This window comes from Artemia franciscana, chromosome 1 (genome assembly GCF_032884065.1).
Source record: "Artemia franciscana chromosome 1, ASM3288406v1, whole genome shotgun sequence".
NCBI lineage: Eukaryota > Metazoa > Arthropoda > Branchiopoda > Anostraca > Artemiidae > Artemia > Artemia franciscana.
Genome location: NC_088863.1, coordinates 30,154,236 through 30,178,450, shown reverse-complemented (window position 1 = coordinate 30,178,450; position 24,215 = coordinate 30,154,236). Strand labels below are relative to the sequence as shown.

Sequence of the window (24,215 nt, the reverse complement as noted above, 5' to 3'; positions counted from 1 at the left end):
TATTTGGGGACAGGTTCTTAGTTCTTGGACTTCCTGTGTTGCATACCCCTGCCGAATATTTTTAGAAACATTTTGTATGCATTTCGCCATTGTAATTATTATACCAAACGTTCTCAAAACAAAGTTGTTACATCCTAAAGCAATAAGCCGAATTTGATGTATTTTCACATTTCGGACCCCTGTTTACTTATAACCCCTGTCAATATTCATGATTCGGCCTCGGAATCGATTTGCCCTCGTACCTACCAACAGATAGTACATCTTTTATTCATGATATTCAGTTGTTATTTTTTGCCTGCCTTTTTTTTCTAAGATAGTATTATCAAGCCATTTATTATTCAGCAGCCTTTACTTATATGGCAATTTAAAGGGCTTTGACGGTGGCCATCCTGATAGCAGTCATACGACCTCCAGAAGCCCTGGCGAATGAAATATTTAGTCACGATCCCTTACTATTTGGATTATCAGCACCGCCGATTTGGACCTTAAGGGTCTAGTGCCGTCTTAGTTAGTTACTACTACTTAATTACTACTACTACTACTACTATTTTGATTATATTTGAATTATTTGTGTGACTCTGCCTTAAAAACTCAATTTTGTAGATTTGAAATAATCATTATTACCGTCATCGAAGCCAAAATTTAAATGTTGACGACTGTAAAAAAAAAATTAACTTAACAAAAAAAATTTAACAAAAGAAAAATTGACTTTTATTGCACACTCTGACAATGTTTATAAATGTGCATATTGTAATTTGCGCGCACTAAGATAATGTCACCCGAAAAACAATAAAAAATACAGAAGTAACTGAGTCTTAGATCAGATTATCGGGTTTTGTCGCTTTTCTAAAATTTAAATTTAAAAAAGATTTCCTAAAAATATGTTTTTTAATGTAAGTACAGAGCCTTATAGACTAGCAGAAATAAAGTCCTGTAATAATGTTCAAACTGAAAACGACCAGGAAATACTATCAAAGAAAAACTGAAACCCAAAACAAACAGAAATCAAAATAAATGATCATATAAAGCATAAAGATAACAGATATTGGTTTGAATGATTGATTCAATCTTAAGACGGGTAAAAATTAAACTGAATATTAAAGTAAAAATTAACACGAACGAAAACCACTACAATGAAAACTAATGAAAATAAACAGAATATTTGATATATTATGATATTAATTTCTGAAAATCCCGGCAATTCAAGATTTTGCTTAACTGTAACTTTTTTTATGTATAAGTATGAAACAAAATGTTTATGATACATTTTGTTTCCAGTAAGCGGAAATGACGCAATAGGCTTTAGAATTTTCGGGGTTAGGAGAGGGGATGGGGTAGCAGCCAAACTCCTATTTGTAGTAGTTACTGTTTGTTTAAAGAAGTTTCTACTTGATACAGTTCCGTAAATGTTGTTGGAATACTGAAGGTATGACGTTTTAACAACCCTGATGCATATTGTCTCTTTTGATTTTATTCAACATTCCCTAAAATTTTTAAGTTAATAAACCTTAGCAATTCGTGAGGTACTTTCGACAACCTGGACGCAATATGCCATTTTGACAAACAGGAGGCAATGATACTCTGTTGATTTAGTTCATCCCTTAGCGCTTCATGAAAATTTTAACTTAATACCCATAGAGGTTCCTGATATCAATATAGATAACCCACATGTGCCCTTTCGACAACCAGCATCCACATTGACTTTTTTCAACATCCCCTTCAACATTTCCTGAAAGTAGCCGCAAGTAGAAGTAGCTGCAGTCGAAAGTAGTCATAGTGACAGAGGCATGTCGTTGCAGTAGCAGTCGCAAGTAGTCATAGTCGCAGTTGCAAGTAGTCGTAGTTGCAGCCACAATAGTAGTAGTGGTCTTGCAAGTTTCAAGTTAATGCCCTTTGGTAGTTGCCCTCCGATTACTTTAAGCTTTTAAAAATGACACTAGAACTCCAATTTTCCAATCGAATGAGCCCCGTCCGAAGTCTATACAATCACCCTTTCCATATGAAATTGATCTGGGGAAAAGAAATAAATAAAAATAAACATTCAAGCCTTATGAATCTTTACTATAGGCAATGCTAGAGTGTTGTCTCTGACTACGCATAAATTCTTATAGATTTTTTTATTTATTTGCGACTATTCAGTAAACCAAAAATAACTGTTCTTTCCTATGTTAAAGTTACACTAGTTTTTGGATTATGATAGGTGAAAAAACTTTAGCTAATAGCAGCAAAGACCACACCACCTTACTACCAGACAAAAATAAAAAATAGGGAACAAAACAGCAGATGATTATTTAAACAGACCACTTGGCGGTCGGTATCAATAGATTAATTATAGTACCTCACTAAAACTTTTTAAAAAACCTGCAATTTACAAAGCTCGTTGCTTAATCAGATTGTGGCACATATATTTTCAATCAAAATCCTCTATATCCCCTATTCGCGTGACTTTCGATTTTTTTTTGTGCCTTTAGTTACGTGCGTATACTATATTCTTTTCGAACAAATTTCCATATTCTTCACACGACTTACCAGTTTATTTTTGCAGCTTTTTCATATTTATCCCTTACACCCACCCCCACACTAAAAAAAATTACATGCACGTGTTCAGATCGAAATTCTGTGCATGGATCACTATTTTAGTCTGAACACGTCACTGTTTCGGGAATATGGATAGATGGATCTCATAATCATTGTTTCTGAATAAAATACAGAAGTCAAAATAAACATTCCGAAAGTTTATACTTACAACAGTTAATTCTTGTCCTATTCTTGTTACTTTTCTAGTCGAATCTCTTTTACAGGTATCAACTGATCTCCCAATTTCTTCCAGCATTCTATAGTCTATGAATAAAGAGATATTTCATCAGCAATGGAAAATTTGTCTAAACTTGCCATTTTTTTAGGACGAATATCTATACTTATACTTTAACTCCGCCTGTCATTGTCATGGATAATGCCAGCCTGTCCCAAGCCAGGATGAAGGAGGAGGGTTGGGCGACAGGTTTGCTACCTGCCCCTGTAAAAAAGCCCAGCAACAGAAACGTCGATAAACGCCTCGGGTGAATTATCTTCCCCCATGATAACGAACCCGGCACGCCCCCGGACACGATTATTGACTGCAAAACAACCAACAAAAATTGGCTTCTGGAACGTGAGAACTATGAGTCAGTTATCAAAAACTGAGCAAGTTCTCAGAGAGATGAAGCAATATAATATTGACATACTAGCCCTAAACGAAATACGTTGGAAAGGTGTAGGCCAAGAAACGCTAGATCATGGATATGTACTGTTGTATAGCAGAGAGGACAACCATCATCAGGCAGGTGTAGGACTTATGATGTCCCCTGCAGCATACCGAACAATGCTGAAATGGACTCAGGATCCTGTTTGCACGATTTGCTAAAACACACAATAAGCTTTCTGTTATTGTATGCTACGCTCCTACCAATGAGGCGGATGATGATGTCAAAGATAGCTTCTATGAAACCTTGCAAGCTGTCACCAAAGACATCCCCAAACATGATGTTCTATGTGTTGTTGGTGATCTGAATGCCAAAGTAGGAGCCGATCGCAAGTACTGTCCGGAAGTCCTAGGACCACACGGACTTGGCCAGATTAACGAAAATGGTGCATTACTAGTAGACTTCGCGCTAAGTAATGACCTTGTCGTTGGTGGGACACTCTTTGAGCATAAAAATGTACACAAGTACACATGGACATCTCCAGACAGTTCAACGCGAAACCAGATTGACCATTTCCTGATCACCAGAAGGTGGCGTACAAGCCTGTTAGATGTGCGTGGGTATAGAGGAGCAGACGCCCAGTCGGATCACATGCTCATGACCGCCCACATACAGATCAAACTACGTGCCCAAAAGAAGACACAGCAAGATCTGAAGAAACTGTACGACACGGACAAGCTACAGGATCAAAAAATCCGCAGAGATTTCTGTATCTCTTTATGGAACAAATTTGATGCCTTGGCTGTTGAGGCAAATGACTCAGAAAGTGTCGAAGAGAAATGGGAGAAAATAAAAAGTGCATACACGACGATTGCCGCAGAAAAGCTAGGTTTCCGAAAGAAACCAAAGGAAAGGTGGATCTCTGACATAACATGGAAACTGATTGACGAACGAAAGGCACTCAAGCAAGCCATGCTCATAGATACTACAAGGTGTTCAAAGCTGGCAACAAAACAATTATACAAAGAAAAAGATAAAGAGGTAAAAAAGAGAGCAAGAAAGGACAAGAGACAGTTCCTTGAAAAGAAAGCAGCTTTAGCTGAAGAAGCTGCTAGGAAGGATGACTCCAAGACTGTCTACCGATTGACAAATGAGATGGTGGGAAAACAAAGCAGCCGAATCACCCTTGTCAAGGACGAAAATGGATCAATTATATCTGATCCAGAAAAAATCGACGAGAGATGGGCTTCCCATTTCGAAAAACTTCTGAACAGACCGAGAAATTGTGACCAAGCTCACGTACCTGATATTCCTTTTATGTATTTAGACATCAGTACAGATCCTCCGAGTGCTGAGGAGATCATGCATGCAGCAAAGAAGTTAAAAAATGGACGTGCCCCGGGTATTGATGACATTTCGGCAGAAATGCTGAAGTACTCAATTAGTACCTGCATATCCCTTTGGCTTTCTCTCTTCACCAAAATATGGACCTTAGGGAAGATCCCAAGAGATTGGAGCAGAGGCATTATAGTCAAACTCTTCAAAAAGGGAGACTTGATGAACTGCCATAACTGGAGAGGCATCAATCTTCTCCCTGTCTCATCCAAACTATTAGCCTCCGTCATTTTGCAGCGTCTGCGGACAGCATGGTTTCAGAACTGGGAGATCCTGTTCTGATCTAATATTTGTACTGAGAATGCTTGTCTAAGAATCAAAAGAATGGAACAAGAAGCTCTACCTCCTATTCATTGACTTTGAAAAGTCAAGGTTCGTCAAGGATGTGTACTTTCCTCCATGCTCTTTATAATTATAATGGATTATGCCCTGAGATTCGCAGCGGGCTACGGGGTAAAAGTAAGCAACAAGCAACTGTTCGATCTGGACTTCGCGGACGACGTCGTCCTTCTCGAAGAGTCTAAAGAACGGTTGCAGCAGCTGCTTGACACTATTACCGAGAATGCAGAGAATGTCGGGCTAAAGATAAACATTGAAAAATCGAAGAGCATGGCCATCACAACCTCGCCACTTGTTCTTCATTGCAGAAACAAGGATCTAGAACAAGTCCAGGAGTTCAAGTACCTGGGTAGCTGGATTGATTGTGATGGAGAGATCTCGACCGAGATTAAACGTAGAATTGGACAAGCTACAGGTGCCTTCAATAGATTGAAGCCTATTTGGAGAAGTAATAAGTATTCAATGCGACTGAAGCTTCGACTGTTCAACAGCAATGTACTCTCAATTCTCCTTTATGCAAGTGAATGTTGGCAAATAAACACCTGAGCATACCTGGGACACGTTCTTCGTATGGAAGAGAGCCGCCTTCCTCGAACAACCTATGAATGGAAGCCAGACGGTAGAAGAAAGAGAGGCCGCCCCAAAAATACATTGAGACGAACACATGACCGAGATCTGAGGACGGCCGGCACCTCACTAATACCTGAATGGGAAGACGTCATCGCTGCAGCACCAATGCGAGACGAATGGAGAGGCTTTGTCGACGGCCTATGCACCACCGATGGCTCTGGAGGAACTAAGGTCTAAGGTAATATCTATACTACCTTGTTAAAGTAGAAATATGGCAATAAAAACTAAGTTTTTGCAAAGAGCACAGTGATGAATTCAAACACTTCCATTTTCAGTAGTTTTATTTTTTTATTGATTTTTTCCCTACGAATTGCGCCCTCTTATTTATGGCAAAGTTTAAATTAAGAAACATCACTCCAAACTTTCTTTCAGAAACAAGCCAACTTGACTAAGGACAAACCGCCATTGGGATGCTAACCCTTAGGATAAACATTCATTTGACTAATGGCCCGGTTACAATGAGATTTTAAAGATTGGGAATTAAATTACTGATAAGCTTCAAATTTGAAATAAAGACTAAAACCTGGCCACTAGTATCAACTTAGAACAGACTGGAGGACGGGTAGAACCTTCGCGTATATAAAATCTTAGGGTTAATGGGCTTTAACCAAAATTAACAGTTTGTAGAAACTAATTCCCACATAAGTCGTTTTTTGCCTGTGTAAAAAGCCAGTTCTTCGGTGTAACGGCCTTTTAAGCGAATCGTGCCTGAAAATACAAATATCCAAAAAAGATTAAATATTGACATACATCTTTTACACTAAGCACAGCAATGTAAGTAAGGTATTTTATTTTGACTCCGATATAACACCAGAAGCTATAATCGACAGAAAAGTGCAATTTTTTAGAGTTTTTCATACAATAGAATTCAGTAGAATGAAATCTGTAAGTTTGAAGAAAACGAGTGAAACATAATTATATCCTCTCCTTAAACACAGCTACAAAATGGCATGACAATGAAGCTCTAAAACTCATTCCATCAATTAAAGTTCAAAACTCATTCAACTGACTAAAATCAGAACATGAAATTTATGAGAAGATTCTGAGATAATCAGAGAATTTTTTCGGAAATGGAAAAAGAAAAGTTTCGAGTTTTGATGTCATTTGACTAAATTAGCTTAAAAGATAATATGATTAATTTAATTTAGGGGGTACACATACTTCTTCCGGGGGCACTGGGCTGTTCAGAAGTCCTAAATTTCAATCTGTAATCCCAGGTGAAATATTATACGCTTTGAGTGTCCGAGATTTTTGCTGTACAAAAAGATATGAATTGTAATCTCATTCTATAGTTACAAAAACATAAACTTTGAAGTAAATTAGCATTGACAAAGGAAAAAGACAAGCGGAAAAAGCCAAAACTTAATAACACGAGCTAAACCTAAATTTGTTCCGTCAAAGTTTAAAGTAATGAAAATCTGATCTAAATATTTTAGGAGGAGGTGAAGAGGATGCATGCATCCCTCTTATTGAGTGACGTGAAAAACATGAACATTTTACCATAAAAAAAATCAATTTACATGTTATCAGCATTTCCAGTTCCATTAATTTTTCTTCTTTGTTTCCTCGTTACCTATCGCCAAAAAGAAGCCTATTTCACATTTTCACAATATCAGAGAGTGAAAATAACATTTTGAAACCCTTTAAGGAAAGTCTGCAATCTTCCCGATTTCAACGAGTCTTACCACACTAGGTCTAACTTCTGTGCTGGCCAAATTCCTTGTGTGTTTTAGCTTGTGTGTGGGGGGAGGGGGGTTTAGTAAGGTGGGAGTCAATATGTCTGTTGGTTGAAGAGTATAAGAGAGAATTATACTATGCAGCTAAATAACAAAAAATCTTTGCAAATTCACCCAGTGGATAAAGAGCAAGAAGAAGACTCCAGAAAGTGTTAAGAAAGTGTTGAACGAACCCTTTGGTTATGGGTAAGATAATATTTTGATCTGAAAGTTTTTTGTCTTATTACTCGAATATCGTCTCCAGTATTAAGATCATTATGATAGTAAGTGTCACCTATAAGAGTAGGACAACACATATTAACCAGGGTCTAGAAAATATGTAGGTAGAAAATATTTATTGAAAGAGACTTTTTTTTCCATATTGGCTCTGAAAATGTCACTTTTTTAAGTTAATATTACTTTTAGTTCACCCCCCCCCCCAAGTGTGCTTTTAGGTTATCCTATCAATCATATTATCGGTGGCAGGAATTTGGGAGGATTCTTATTAATTTAATTTGGATATCCAGTGAAACTTTCACTTGTATAGACACTACTGAGGATGGTGCCACTTATCTGTACCAACAAATCCGAAATTATTACTATAGCATCCCTTATGTACACCAACTCAACCCTTTGAGCAACATTAAAGTAAGAGTTGAAAAAAGGCCTTGCATAAAAATTTATCGTAAGGGTAATCTTTTCTTAATAAAACCTTAAGAAGATAAAGTATTTCCCTCCCTTTCAAGCTCTCCATTGTGAATGCTGGGGAATGATATGCCCCATATTGACAGACAATATGCTTACAAAATTTGCCAGTTGGTTTTTAATGTACCATTTTTGGTACATGCAGGCTCTACCAATAAAAATGTAACAAGAACTTGTGTAATGAAGTAAAGGGGAGAAGCTTACCACTTAAGACATCCAAGTCATTAAAATCTTTGAGAGGTTTATACGCTGTTTTGTTTCTTTGTCCTGAACATTCAATTTCTTCTTTGTGTATTTTTGAACACCTGACAGAACAAGTGTGGATACTACATCTTGGGCATGTATATTTCGCTACATCACCAGAACAAACCTCACAAATCCCTAGTCGAGACCTGAAATAAAATAAAATTATTAAACACATTTGCTTTTACTTCAGTTTCATGTTTATAAAATGTTGCTTCACAGGGTTTAATTTAAGATATACAATTAAGTTTCACGCGAATGGCGTGACTCTGTAAGCTTAGCCAGAGTCGACCCAGCTCTAAATGGGTACCTGGAGAAATTTGGGGAAGGTAAACAGGAAGGGTGTGCGAAAGCACAGGATGGCTGGCCCCCAACCCCCTATTGCACTTCCTGGCTGAAGGGCCAAGAAACGGAGATCAGCACCGCCGGTAGGGACTGTAAAGTCTAATGCCGTATCCTTTACCTTTTTACCTTCGATTCCTGCCTTCGGTTTGTAACAGCATTTCATTACTAATTATTTTTGTTATGAATAATCATGTAGCATGTCTGTATAACTATGTAGTTATACAACACTTCTTTATTACAAGCTAGCAACGGACCCTTTGTCAAACAGTTCGTGGTAACTTACTGTAGTAAGGAGCGACCCGCCTCAATAGTAACCAAAACTCTAAAAAATGGAATTTTGGTACCAATAGCTACATCAAAAGAATCGCATTTTAATGCTGATTTTAAATATATAAGTTTCATCAAGTTTAGTCTTACTCATCAAAAGTTACGAGCCTGAGAAAATTTGCGTTATTTTAGAAAATAGGGCGAAACACCCCCTAAAAGTCATAGAATCTTAACGAAAATCACACCATCAGATTCAGCGTATCAGAGAACCCTACTGTAGAAGTTTCAAGCTCCTATCTAAAAAAATGTTGAATTTTATATTTTTTGCCAGAAGGCAGATCACGGATGCGTGTTTATTTTTTTTTTTTTTTTTTTTTTTCAGGGGTGACCGTATCGACCCAGTTGTCCTAGAATGTTGCAAGAGGGCTCATTCTAATGGAAATGAAAAGTTCTAGTGCCCTTTTTAAGTGACCAAAAAAATTGGAGGTCACCTAGGCCCCCTCCCATGCTAATTATTTTCCCACAGTCAACGGATCAAAATTCTGAGATAGCCATTTTATTCAGCATAGTCGAAAAACCTTATAACTGTGTCTTTGGGGACGACTTACTCCCCCACAGTCCCCGTGGGAGGGGTTACAAGTTCAAAACTTTGACCAGTGCTTACATATAGTAATGGTTATTGGGAAGTGTACAGGCGTTTTCAGGAGGATTTTTTGGTTGGAGGCAGGGGTTGAGAAGAGGGGGATATGCTGGGGGAACTTTCCATCGAGGAATTTGTCATGGGGGAAGAAAATCTCCATGAAGGGAGCGCAGGATTTACTAGCATTACTTAAAAAAAAAACAATGAAAAAATAAATATGAAAAGTTTTTTTTTCAGCTGCAAGTAAGCAGCAGCATTAAAACATAAAACGAACAGAAATTATTACCCATATGAGGGGCTCACCTCCTTCTAATACCTCGCTCTTTGCGCTAAAGTATTTTTAGTAATTTCAACTATTTATTCTGCGGCTTTTGTGATTCAGGGGTCATTCTTAATGAATTGGGACAAAATTTAAGCTTTAGTGTAAAGAGCGAGGTACTGACGAGGGGGCGAACCCCCTCATATATGTAATAAAAACATGAGAATACAAAAGTTCTTTACGTAAGCTAATTTATAAGTTACGTATATCTTTTACTTATAAAAAGATTCGTAAAAAATAGAAAATTCTAGTTGCCTTTTTAATTAACCGAAAATCGGAGGGCAACTAGGCTTCCTCCCCCGCTCTTCTTTCCTCAAAATCATTCGATCAAAATTATGAGAAAGCCATTTAGCCAAAAAAAAATATACAAATTTCGTTTTAATTATTCCTCTGCGGAGAGCCAAAATCAAAACATGCATTGATTCAAAAACGTTCAGAAATTAAATAAAAAAAAAGAAGTTTTTTTTTAAATGAAAGTAAGGAGCGACATTAAAACTTAAAACGAACAGAAATTACTCCGTATATGAAAGGGGCTTTTCCTTCTCAACCCCCCGCTCTTTACGCTAAAGTTTTTTACTGTTTTAAAATGTAGAGTTAAGAGAAAGAGTCAAACTTTAGCGTAAAGAGCGGGGGGTTGAGAAGGAAAAGCCCCTTTCATATACGGAGTAATTTCTGTTCGTTTTAAGTTTTAATGTCGCTCCTTACTTTGATTTAAAAAAACTTGTTTTTTTTTTATCTAGCAAAAGACCCAAGTCATAGCATCTTCATCACCTCTCTTTTCTCACTCTTCTCAAGTATCCGACCTTTGAAAATGGGCACTTGCTCCCTACGGTCAGGCAAGGTCCCCGACTACGTCATTTTTCATGATTTTAGTTAATCATCAGTGATAATTTCTATATTGAATCGGATGAATTTATTGTCTTAAACAACTTAAAGTTAACACGGGGATGTCAATTAAAAAAGAAGACCTATAATAAATACTCGGCGATTCAGAATTATCCCCATTAGGAAGAAGAACATGACGTTCCATGATCAGACAGAAAATCACCACGAATTATCATAATAAACTTAGAAACACCAAGTATTTTGGCTTCATTAAAAGTGACCGAATTGTCCAGATTATTAAGTACATTTGAAATGTCAGCAAAAATAGCTACAAACAATTCCCTGGGCTCCAAATATTTTAAAATACCATCCAGAATCATCACAAGGTAATGAGTTGTATGACGTTCCAGTCTGAAGACAAACAGATTTGAGTATAATTTACATCTTGGCAAAGAAAATAATAAAAAAAAGAAAAAAAAAGAGAAAAGTTGCTGTTTTAGGAATGGGTCTAAGACCAGTAAAATCCCTAAAGAAATTCAGCTTAAGAATCAATAAATAAAATTACTTTTAAAAGTACATGAAAAGATGCCACTGACAAGATAGTCGGATTAGAAAACATGAAATAAATAGACTCTGGGACTAGAAGATAGATCTTTTCCTGAAACACCTATCTTCATTCTTCTCTTCATGCAAAAACTCATCGAGATTCGAAAAGCCAGCAGATTTTCTTTCTATTTGAAATATATTCTAGAGTTTCAGTACAAGGGATTAGTAACTTATTTTATATGAAGGTCCTAGTAATCATGGTTGCAGCAGTGGTTGCAACCTAGCACAGGACGAATCGTGACCCATATTAATCAAAAATTAAATTAGATGATAAGAATGGATCCTGATACTACTGACCTTACACTACTGATTCGGCTAACATTTGGGTCCTCGCTTCTGAAAATTCAACGAAGTCCAGTTATAAAAAGCCCAACAAAACGTTTGAAAAAACATAATAAATTTAGGACAGATTTAGGACAGTCATACTGAGATCTTAATTATTAACTTTTAATTATTAAGGATCATTTCCTAAATAACACTGGAAGGAATATGACTAAAAAAAGGTAGAATACACGTCTACATTTGCGAAGTTGGGGGACCAAAGACTGTTTTTAAATAGGTACTTAATACCTTTCATGACGGTATTTTCGATTGGGATTTTAGACTGAACTTATAATAAACAATCTCCAAAACCGTTACATACAATATTCAATAGAAATTGAACAACAACAGTAGCACATTTAATTAGCGAGTCTTGACTTTTACTACATTTATATAATAATGGTCATAGTTAGATATTAAATCTTTTAAAACCATTCCCGAAATATTCACACATACTCATGAATCTAAAGGCTGGAAGGGATGTGCGTTCAAGGATCGCACTGGAAACTATTCAGTCATAGAGATTGACAATCCTTGCCCAACTGATTGCAACAAAGTGTGTCGTATGCATTATTTGTAACTGTCCTATAATTATGTCGTATCCATTTCGCAAAAAAAAAAAAAACAACAGTCAGTTCAATTTTCCACTTGAAAAAACACCCATACTATGCCCTTGCAGCAAGCAAAGAAGAATAGACAGGAAATTTTGACAATTCTTTTGCGAGTTGTAAGGACCTTAACAAGACAGGGCATTACCTTTAAAGAATTTTAGAGCAAAATAGCAGCTTTACTTAATTTGCTAGTCCTTGGTACAGACGATGTAAATTTCAAATCTATACAAGTTATCAAAATATCAAGTGATGTATTTTCACAGAAAATTTTCCACAACTATTAACTAGATTCAAAATTGTATTCTCTGACGGCGGATACGCCACCCATGTTTCCCATTCCAATCAGATTGCAGTCCTAAGCCACAATATCAGGTCAGAAGAGACGACTATAGACTATTATGACTATTAGATTAAAGTAAGGCTAATGACAAAGCTGGGCAAGGTATGACTAAGCAAGTATAAAGTCAAGTGAATTTAACCCAGCATTAAGTACCCAAACATCTCAATTACTGTGTGCATTACATTCCTACCATGCCAACTTCTGAAAACAGTCATGCAGAGATATGTCCATAATGAAAAGTGTGCATCTTTTTTACCATCTACAAAACATTCTGTCCCCCCCCCCCCGAAAAAAACCCTACATCTTAGAACAGCCTCAATCTTCTAAACTTTTGAAGGACCCAGCTGAGCAAGGACTGAAACCATAAAAATAGTAGCTACTTCATTTAAAGAAATAGTTTCACTCCTTGACTAAACAAAGCAGATAAAGAAAGTCAATGCAGAACGAAACATAGCAAGTACAAGGTAAGGATTAAAATAGAAAAACTTGAAAAAGAGGAAAATATATCATCGACTTAGTTGAGAAGCTTAAAGTTACTACGAAGCTATTTTTAAGAATCAGCAAGGAGGAAATGAACAGTTTAATCGAAAATATAACACAATTTGTTGGAACGATAATATTCAATACAGAAGCTGATTTTATCTGACACCACTCAGAAACAGACAAAGATCTAGAGTCATGCTTATTACGTTGACTTCAATGGTAAGAGGTAGTCTCAAAGTTTACTATACTTTTCCTGAACCTAGAGAAAACTTCAACCTAGAAAGATTCTTCAACTTTTCAAGTTGAGCTCGTAGCTTGATTTAGGTTTGCAAAAGCACTGAAAAAGTCTTAGGTGAATGGCATTGCGAACAATGTCAGCTTCAGCAAGCACATTATCCTTGCAAACCTACAGCGACTGCGCATCTATTGCAGTTGCTGCTACCTAAAGAAAATTAAATAAAAGTTTAGAGGAAATACATCCTTGTGTTTTACTTGGGAATTATGATATAACTTTGGTGAAGAGGACGTTTTTCTTGAGTAAAACCTACTTGCCTAATGTTGATTTAGATACATTATTTTGTTGGTTTAATTTAGCTTATATTTCAGGTGATTATTATCTATCAAAATACTATGATAAGTCATAGTACTATATAAGTCATAGTAATATATCATAGTACTAGTCAAAATACTATGATAGAAAATAAAAGTTATAGTGCCCTTTTTAAGCAACCAAAAAATTGGAGACCTTATTTTGGAAAAAAGGGAAACACCCCTAAAAGTCACAGAATGTTAATGGAAATCACACCATCGGATTCAGCGTATCAGAGAACCCTTCTGTAGAGGTTTCAAGCTCCAATCTGCAAAAATGTGGAATTTTGTAATTTTGGCCAGAAGAAAGATCATGGATGCGTGTTTATTTGTTGTTGTTTTTTCCAGGGGTGATCTTATCCACCCAGTAGCCCTGGAATGTCGCGAGAGGGCTTATTTTGGCGTTAATTAAAAGCTTTAGAGCCCTTTTTAAGTGACCAAAAAATTGGAGGGCAACTAGACCCCCTCCCATGCTCATTTTTTCTCAAAATCGCCAGATCAAAATTTTGAGATAGCCATTTTGTACAGCATAGTCAAAAAATCTAATAACAATGTCTATGAGGATGACTTAATCTTCCATAGTCCCCGCGGGAAGGGTTTCAAGCTATGAACTTTGCCCATTGTTTGCATATAGTATTAGTTGTTGGGAAGCATACTGACGTTTTCAGGGGGATTTTTCCTGGTGGTGGAGGGAGATAGAGGGAAGAGGGGGTTACATGAGAGGATCTTTCCATGGAGGGATTTACCATGGGGAAGAGAATTTTATTAAGGGGGCGCTGGATTTTCTAGTATTATTTAAAAAAAAAACAATGAGAAATTAAATAGAAAAAAACAAGTTTTTTTTTTCAAATGAAGGTAAGGAACAACACTAAAACTTAAAAAAAAAACAGAAATTATTACATATACAATGTGGTTGGTCTCCTCCTCAATACCTCGCTCTTTACGCTAAAGTATTTTTAGTAATTTAAAACAACTATTTATTTTAATTAAACAGCCTTTGTGATTCAGGGGTCATTCTTAAAATACTGGAATAAAATTTGAATTTTAGTGTAAAGAGCGGGGTATTGACGAGGGGCCGAACCCCCTCATATACGTAATAAAAATATACAAATATAAAAGTTCTTTACGTAAGTTAATTATAGTATATTTATTACTAATAAAAATGTTTGTAAACAAAATTAAAAGTTCTAGTGGCCCTTTTAAGTAACTAAACAAAATGGAGGGCAACTAGGCCCCCTGCCCTACCCGTTTTTTCTCAAAGTCGTCCGATCAAAACTTTGAGAAGGCCATTCAGTCAAAAAAAAATAAAATTAATATGCAAATTTTGTTTTAATTATTCATGTACAGCAAGCCAAAATCAAAACCTGCATTAATTCAAAAACATTTTGATATTAAATTAAAAAAAAACAAGTTTTTTCTACTGAAAGCAAGGAGCAACATTAAAACTTAAAACGAACAGAAATTATTACGAATATGAGGGGGTTCAGTCCTCCTCAATAATTTGCTCTTAACTCTAAAGTATTTTTAGTACTTTCAAAAGAGCTATTTATTCTAATTAAACAACCTTTGTGATTCAGGGGTCATTCTATTATTATTATTTAAGAATTAACGACGCTTCTTGACTACTATGGTCCCTGCGTTGGCCCTGCAGTGCATTCCTGCAGCGTGATTCGATCTCTGGGTCCTGTATTACCAAGCTAAGGTCAAATCCACTGCGCCACCACAGGACTCAGGGGTCATTCTTAATGAATTGGAACAAAATTCGAACTTTAGTGCAAAGAGCGAGGTACTGACGAGGGGGAAAACCCCCTCATATACATAATAAAAATATACGAATATAGAAGTTCGTTATGTAAGTTAAATTTGCAAGTTTTTTATATTTATTACCAATAAAAACTTTTGTAAATAAAATTAAAAGTTCTAGTAGCCTTTTTAAGTAACCAAAAAATTGGAGGGCAACTAGACCCCCTTCCCAGCCCTTTTTTTGTAGAATCATCTGATCAAAACTTTGAGAAAGCCATTTAGCCACAAAAGTAAAATTAACATGGAAATTTTGTTTCAATTATTCATGTAGAATGAGCCAAAATCAAAACCTGCATTAATTCAAAATAATCAGAAATGAGATAAAAACAAGTTTTTAACTGAAAGTAAGAACTGGCATTAAAACTTAAAACGAACATAAATTATTCTATATATGAAAGGGGCTGTCCCCTTCTCAACACCCCACTCTTTACGCTAAAATTTGACTCTTTCTCACAACTCTACTTTTTAAAACAATAAAAAACATTAGCCTAAAGAGTGGGGCATTGAGAAGGGGGCGGCCCCTTTCATATATGGAATAATTTCTGTTCTTTTTGATGTTGCTCCTTGCTTTCAATTAAAAAAAGACTTTTTTTCTATTTGGTCTTGAAAAAGACAGTGCAGTTTAAAAACTATTTAAAATCACCAATTTAACTTTCAATTCAGTAATCACAGTAAGAAAGTCAAGATATAAGTGAGCTGGAAAAGAGAAGAAACAACAAAAAAACATTTTGTTTTACATGCATTTTACTTAATTATTATAAATGTCTCTCATACCTTCAAACACAATAGTCAGCATCCCTTTTTTTAAGTAAAAAGTTGGTCTTAACAATGTAACCAAAGCATAATACTAACTTTTTTTTAATGCCTTAGTTATATTCATTTCAATAAATATTTCCAGTTGAACTCCATGACAAAACAAGGATCTAATATTGTTTTGTCACAAGTTATTTGGTTTATTTATGACAAAAAGAAAACAATAAAATTGAACCATTGTATAAAAGGAACTTCTCTTCAAAAGTACATATATATTATGCATCAAATGGTAAAAAATATTACCAGTTTTCCCATTTTTGTCTAAGCAAAGAATGCATGTAATCAACTAATATGGTAAGTATACAGTACAGCATAAGTTGTAGCTGGACACAAACTAATTTAATCATCAAAATAATTAAGATTAAGACAAGCCATTCTTTCTGTATGCACCATCCAAACAAAAAAAAAACAAAAAACAAGAATTTTAAAATCATTTTGTATATGAGTACTTATTACCTTATCATTTCACTAATCCTTGAAGAGCCATCTTCTTCAGTTATATCCTCTTTACTCAGGTCTTCCATATCAGCTTCTATTTGATCTCTTTCCTCAGCTTTAAAAAGACTCAAACATTAAAACTACTGTTATGAGCTATCTCACATACAAGAAGATCTTGCAGTATAATAAGAGTACCATGAGAGTACTATTGCTGAAGTTTAAATCAACATCTGTAATAAACTTTATAAAGTAGAAAAAGAAATAAACAAAAATTGTTAGCCAAAGCATGCTACAGAGAGAAAGGCTAACATAAAAAATTTACATGACTTCTAGTTTGATATACCCTTTTGAGAAACCTAACCCCCCCCCCCCTGATAGCTGTTGGCTGGAGGTAGTATTACTATGAAAATGATACATGTCATGTTTTTGTGGGCATGTAATGAAAACCATTACCACATTTTCTATACACAGCACCATTTTTGAAGATTTTCTCACAAACAGATAATGTAAATTCCATTCAGTATAATGAGTTGGAGGTGTGGGCATGTAATAGAGGGAAATATCATGATTTCTTTTCTGATAATGCATATCACCCCAATTGTCCAAGCTATATTTCTAAATAATGTATTTCTTTGTTATTTGTATCTCATAATATGCAATGTCTTCTTTGAAAACAACTTTATTGTATTCATAAGCTGGTGAAATCTAGTCACCAGAGCAATTACAATAGAATTGGTGGATAAAAATTAGAATCTTAGTATATTCAAGAGAACTTTCAGTAGCTGTTCCTCCTCAGTTGTTTCAAAGCCTCTTAAAGGTTTAATTTTGCCTAAGCTAGAGTTTGGTATGTGCTTTGCCAAACCAATTAATAAATCAGACTAAAAACTGTAGAATCAGTCAAGAGGCATATAAATAAATGCATCAGAGGTTTCTATGACATTTGTTACCCTCTTGTCTTGGAAAATTGAATTTACCTGCACTGGCTTACCATTAGAATTCAACCATAAAAAACTTATCCCAAATATCTTTCAACCAAATATCTCTTCCAGAACAAGAGGATATGATCAAAAGCTTTTCAAGAAGCATTGTGAGGTAAAATTCTAGTTAATTGACTTCTTGCTATCTTGGAAAGGGTTTAGGTTAGGAAAATGAAACTTTCAGGGATGAATCTACAGACTAAAGTATGTCCTGGGAAGGTATTTTGAAGTAACTACCTCTACTCCTTCTCCCTCTGGATGGCCCTGACCTTTGATGACCTTTAAAAATATGTGTGTTATAAAAGTGAAACCTTGCAATATAGATCTTCTGCTTAATTGAAGTACAACAAAATTGTTTTCAGCTTCACAACTTTGCTCAATTCTATTTTATAAGGTTTTAAAGATATGCAAATACATTTCCTAAATTTTGAAAAAAAAACATTGATATGGCTCAAAATTCTACTCAAATAACAGGAATTGCATTTTCAGAACTAAAGGCAGAGAAAAGCAACTAATAACTGAAAATTAATGTAAAATGTTGTTTTGTCAAAATTTCAATAGGTCAACCTGTCATGCAGCAAATTTCAGGACCCTCTAGAGGGAGAAGGAGTGGAGGTGGGTACTTTAAAATACCTTCCTAGGCCATACTTTAGCCTGTAGACCCATCCCTGAAAGTTTCATTTTCCTAACCTAAACCCTTTCTGAGATAGCAAGAAGTCAATTAACTAGAATTTTACCGCATTCTGATTCATGGTTGCATATTAATTTTTCTCTAACCAGGAGGTGAGTCTATGGAACTTCTCAGACTGGAATAGGCCTACAGTCTCTTCTACCAGTATTGAGTCATTTAAATTATTAGTTGACAAGGAACAGTGAAACCAGGCCTGGTAATTATTTTGGGACTCAAAATTTTCCAGATCTTTTTTGGGAAAGCCTCTTTAAGCCCTTGATTAATCTGGGAACCCTACCTCATTAACAGCTAAGTTAACAAAGGTGGAGAAAGACAAAGTGAAGGATAAACAAAATGCAAATTCAACTGGGGTTCCTTACTATAGGATAAAATCTTCACTGCTCAAAAAGGGAAGTGTATTTAAACGTGTACCTTGTGTTTCAGTGATTTTCATTTTTATCCCATCAGGAAACGGCCTTGAGTCCTCAGTTTGAATTTAAAATTAAGAAACACCATCTATCATTAGTTTATTTGAAAATTGCATATTATAGATCCACAAAAAGTTTAAAGAAAAAGTTTGGCTGATCGTACTCGTATTAGCCATGCCGATACTACAGCTTCCCATAAGTGAGAAAATTAAACAGAAAGTTTTTTTTTCCATCAATCTGGAATGAAAAATATATGTCAAGTAGATTTTGATTATTTTCTTTCACTAACGCAAGGCTTGCATTAGTTTCTTGTCACCTATTTTCACAAGCTCATTCTTGTTTAGTTCTTTATTTGTGCAATTAGATTTTAAAGCTTTAATTATATTTGATTCATAATATTTTCATGTCTATATTGGAATCAAACTCCCTGGTGGTGTTAAATCATGAATATTTTTATCACTACACCATAGCAAATTGTTAATGATAAGCTCGTGGCTAATAGTGGGCGCATACTCTCTTCTTTATTGTGTTTTGATGGCTTGCGCTGTATGTAGCACACCCCTTAAAACAGTGAAAAAGCATTGTAAATTCTCAGCTTTCCATATTCCATTCTTAAATTCAATCACGAAAACATTTAATATACTATATTCACTGTACAAAAAAAGTATATATTATGAGCAGCTACAACCACAGTGTTGCGAGAGAATCCGGCAGCACTCACGTTGGGACAATAAAAAAAAATTGCTGCTATGGTTTTAGGTAATCTTTTATAAGCTGTTAAATTAGTAATATCGTAAGAAGTTTTACGATTGCGACTTTTACAGTATGCGTCAACCTGAAGAAGAAAATGATTTGATAGATATTCAAAAATAGACTTAAGAAGATTGTCATGGGAAAGCTATTGTCCGGCTTATGAATTGACAACACTTCTTGACTGCAAACTTCTTTGTATTGAACCTGTGGCAGCTTAGATCATGCCCCAGACCCGTGTCTCTAAGCAGAGGTCAATCCAGTGTGCCAGTACAGGCAAAACCTTGTTGAATTTAATAAACTGAAAATCATTCAAAATTAAAACACATTCTCTTCAAAAAGAAGCAAGGTTAAATGCGCAGAATCTAGGAATAACTCCTTCTGTATCAATTTGTAACGACAGCGATATTACTGAGCATTTCTATTTTGACTTATAAGCTTTCAAAACAAAAGTGTTGCTATTATTTCCCATAAAACCTCGTATTTTAAAAACTTTGTTGGAAAAATGAGTCTTTTCATTTTTTAACCACATTGCCAAACGTGACAAGTTTGCTCTCAGAAGTCATCTCCCATCTTTAAGAATTATCCATATAATTGTTTTAATTTTACTTCTGGTTTATTATACTTCCTCTTGAATTTTATTTAAAAGAAAGAATAAGGAAATTACCCTCTTAACCTGACTGCAATAAAGGTGGTACTGCAATTGATCATGTCCATACAGATAGCCCATACAATTGATAGCCCACACAGTACTGAAGGTTATGAATATTACATTTGAGAAAGGGGAAGTACCTAGTGATTTTACGAAAAATTTAATTAAACCCTTTTATAAGAAAAGTAGTAGTAGAACGGTCAGAGACAAAGAACGGTATAGTTTTAAAGGCAGGAGTATCATCACCATGTAAATGAAAAAAAAAACGAAAGACACGGATGAAGCAATGTAGAGTGAATTCAAGTCAAGCAATGGCTATTAATAAAAGTAATGTGTTTGTAGCGGTATTTGTATCATAGTAAAGGATGAACCACGGCCAATAGTAATAAAAATAAAAACCTGTTTAAAGAATTGGTAAGCGGGAAAAAGTGGCCATTTCCCACTGATTCAGGACTGACAACTGTTATCTAATTAGTCTAAATAGTAAAATGTTACTCTGAAAAGAAATTTAACGAAATTTTAAAAATTAACTGCCTGAAACCCCTAAAAAAATGGCATTGGATAGTAACAAAAAGCGCATCCTAGAAATCTCCAAAGCCGAAAACCCTATTCAGGGAACTTACAGTCTCCTACCTTTAACTGGTCTGTTTTTTTTTACACAGGTGGTCGGGTGGGGTAAATTTTTATCTCATACCTAGAACACTTGTAAATAAAAAAAAAAAAAAAACTATTTCTGATTGGAACTTGTAATTCAACTTCAAGCAAACGCAAAATGTTCAACATAAAAATGAACCATCGAGACGCATTCTTTGCTCAGTTTGTTGAGATGGTTTTTGCACTACCCATTTTTGCAGATACTTCACTAGCCACCAGACTTTTACAGAACCTTAATCTTATAAGGTTTTCGAAGCAAAATTATATAATGTTAAAGCCATCTGAAAATACCCTAGCAAAAACCGTTATCCTTTTGATTTTTAGAAGCACAATTATGATTTTTAATGTTTTCAGAAATATGCATTTTTTCACAGACATAACCGCCTCCGCAATATTTAACGGAACTTTTTTCTTTAAGCTATGTTTTAAAATGTCGTGTACATATTTACGGCAAATTTTAAATATTTTGAAATTTATATTAGATATTTTAGTCTTTTATCATTTAAGCTAAAGTTATACAAAACAAATAGAAAAATGCTCTATAAATTAGAAGGTGGTGTTTTAATTTGCAACTTGAAATTGTATTTTACAAAAAAAGACTTTGTGATTAGAAATTAATTTTCTAATTTTTAACTAGAACAGAATAGTCATTGAATCCCATAGTGACTTTCAGTCAAATAAGTATAAGATTTTATCCGCAAATATGTTTCTTTCAGCTAGTTTTATGTAAGTGGCTCTTGAAAGCTATTTTTCAGATTATCAGATGCATATTTACTAAAAATTTTCATAACTCTTTTAATTAATATTATATATATTTTTTTAATATTTGAAATTATTGGTCAAAAAGTCAATTAGAAAATGGTTTATATTAAAATACAATTTCTTATAAAACAATTAAAAATAAAAAAAAGTTGGGAATTGAAAATAACTTCTTAAGAGACAGCAAAAACAATACGTTTCATAAAATATACCTTGGTTTTCAATCAAATACATGTATTTTAGTTCTGAAATACATTTTATCCTTGACTTTAACATGAAAGTGTGTCTTGAAAGCCATATGCCATATATGTCGTATTTCCAGGTGTACGGCTATTGCCAGAACATAATGTCAGATGCATATTATAAATTTTCAACAATTCTTGTAATCTATACAAATGTTCGATACCTCATCTTAACCTTACCTAGCGTAATTCAATCTAGTCCAATTCATGATCAGAATCTAACTGAATCTAATTTAGACTAAATACAACTCAAGCAAATCCATAACTTAAGCTTATGTTACATCGCCAGGTCTAACTGAGTTGCATTTTCACATTGAATAGCATCTGAATCTAAATATACAAAAAGTCATCGACCCTTAGAGAAAACTGGGTACTACATTAACATAAAATAAAAACATTTAGGTCAGCTACCTGTGCACGAAAATGTATCTTCTGTAGTAAACAAATGTAAAAATAAACAATAAGTGATTGAACTTCCACGAAAAAAACAACAGTTTGTGTGTCATCTTCCAATAAAATGTAGGTCGCATTCACGAACGTGAATTACGCTCGAATGCAAGTCTTGCACTGCCTGAAAGCCTTCTAGCATTCCAAATTATCCCTTCAAGTTATCCTGGGTTCCCACATATACGCTTATTCGAGTGCAAACACGATTGTTTAGCCAGATATGCGAATATCACAACTGTGTGAAAAACTGATTTTGTCAGTTAGAAACAATTGAACACTTCAATTTCCCAAAATATTGTACAATTTTCATGAATCTGAACTTCTCCGATTATTTTGATCAATATATTGCTCCAAATCAAGAGGCTGGGACAAATAAAAATGGATGTTGAAAAACTGATTTTGTCAGTTAGAAACAATTGAACACTATAGTTTAAAGGTAATAACAACCACTTAAGTAAGTTGCTTCTAGTGGAAGCATGGGCTAAAGTTTTACAAGAAGTTGGTGTTGAAGGTAAGATTAGTAGACCAATTTAGATGGATATGCCTCATTTGAAAGATATAGAGCAATTTGTTTTATTTTGTGCTGTATAGCCTGGGCTTTACACGAAAAGGCCTTCATTGAACATAGCAGCTAAACATCTAAACTAGCACAGGGTAGGTTGATTCTAGCAGCGGTAGTTCTGAATAGTCAATTTTTTTCTAAGTAAGAGGAGAAGTCAAAAGAAAATAAAACGGAATTTACCATTGAATTTCTCATTTACAACAATTTTGGAATGCCATCATTACTGAAATTTGTTATGCAACCCAGTCCATAGCCTAGCATGAGAAAATATAGGCCTTGCCCTAGGCTATTTAAAAAGCTGTTTTTTTACACTTCAAATTGGACGCAAGTAACGTCAAAGTGCCAGTTTTAAGAAAAGTACAACAGCTACATGGTCGATTTTGAGGCCAGGCACCGGCATGGCTACGCAGCAAGCTTGTATATATTGATTCTCATTGTCGCTTGTCTTCAAACCGCAGACAAGGTCAGCCTTTTATTGTTTTCATGGGCTGGGTCCTGGTACGACAAAAGTGGCGGGCTTGTATATATTGATTCTCATCTGCCACACGTCTGGTAACCGTACATTTCTTTGTTCTTCACTTTTATTTTAGACTCGTTTTAGTTCTTCTTGCCACTTATTTTCTAATCGGTTATTTCTTTGTTCTTCATTTTTGTTTTTGACTCATTGTAATTGTCATTGACACACGTATTCTAACTGTACATTTCTTTATTTTTCATTTTCGTTTATCATTACTTCTGACATTTTTTCAATACCCTTTACCTTAGCTGCTCGAATTGGTTTTGTCATATTTGATGGTCTAGGTTGTTCATTTTTCCTCTAGACAATGCTGAAATGCTCAAAACACCTTTCAGAAATAGCCTCATACAGTTGATATTTTATACTTAGCTATGTTCCTTTTGTAATGTTGCCTGCGTCACAGATATAAAAACAATACAATTAATCCTGAGAGAAAAATGATGTAACTTATTCTCTTGAAGTATGCTCATAAATATGACGTCACTCATACGAAGTTATTTCAAAATTAAAGTTCTAAACAAGTTTTCCAAAACTCGTGATATATGTAGATGATTTTTGAGGGTCAAACAATTCCAAGATGTCAATTTTCCATAATATTTTTGATAAGTTCTGAATCTTGCTGTTGCTTTTAATTTTCGCTGCCAATTATCTTCTTTTCATATATTTTTTGTTCTCACTGTGGCACATCTTTTAACCGGATATTTCAATTTTCTCCCCTTTCATTTTCGATCCGTTCTGCTCCTCGTTGTCGCATGTTTTGTAACTGTATATGTCTGTATCCTTTATTTTTTTTGACTTGTTTTAATTCTCGCTGTCGCTTGTCTTTAAGCCAGATAATTGTTTGCTCTTGGTTTTCAATTTTGGCTCGTTGTAACTGTCGTTGTCGCAAGTGTTCTAACTGTAAGTTTCTTTGCTCTTCATAGTCGTTTATCATTCAGACATTTCTCAA

General features: G+C 34.9%; 2 protein-coding genes across 2 annotated transcripts in view; both read right to left on the bottom strand.

Annotated features, from left to right (window-relative positions):
• LOC136028381 (rab11 family-interacting protein 4B-like) overlaps positions 1–15,271 on the bottom strand; it is a 109,355-nt gene extending 94,084 nt beyond the window's left edge. The window contains exon 1 of the mRNA XM_065706208.1: positions 15,248–15,271. The gene's annotated coding sequence lies outside the window, so the exon portion shown is untranslated. The remainder of the gene's footprint in view (positions 1–15,247) is intronic.
• LOC136028398 (box C/D snoRNA protein 1-like) overlaps positions 1–18,746 on the bottom strand; it is a 36,993-nt gene extending 18,247 nt beyond the window's left edge. The window contains exons 1-4 of the mRNA XM_065706218.1: positions 18,688–18,746; positions 16,627–16,723; positions 8,171–8,358; positions 2,747–2,841 (exon numbers count right to left, since the gene is read on the bottom strand). Coding sequence (XP_065562290.1) covers positions 2,747–2,841; positions 8,171–8,358; positions 16,627–16,723; positions 18,688–18,709 — 402 coding nt within the window. The 5' untranslated portion in view covers positions 18,710–18,746. The remainder of the gene's footprint in view (positions 1–2,746; positions 2,842–8,170; positions 8,359–16,626; positions 16,724–18,687) is intronic.
• Between the last annotated feature and the right edge of the window lie 5,469 nt (positions 18,747–24,215).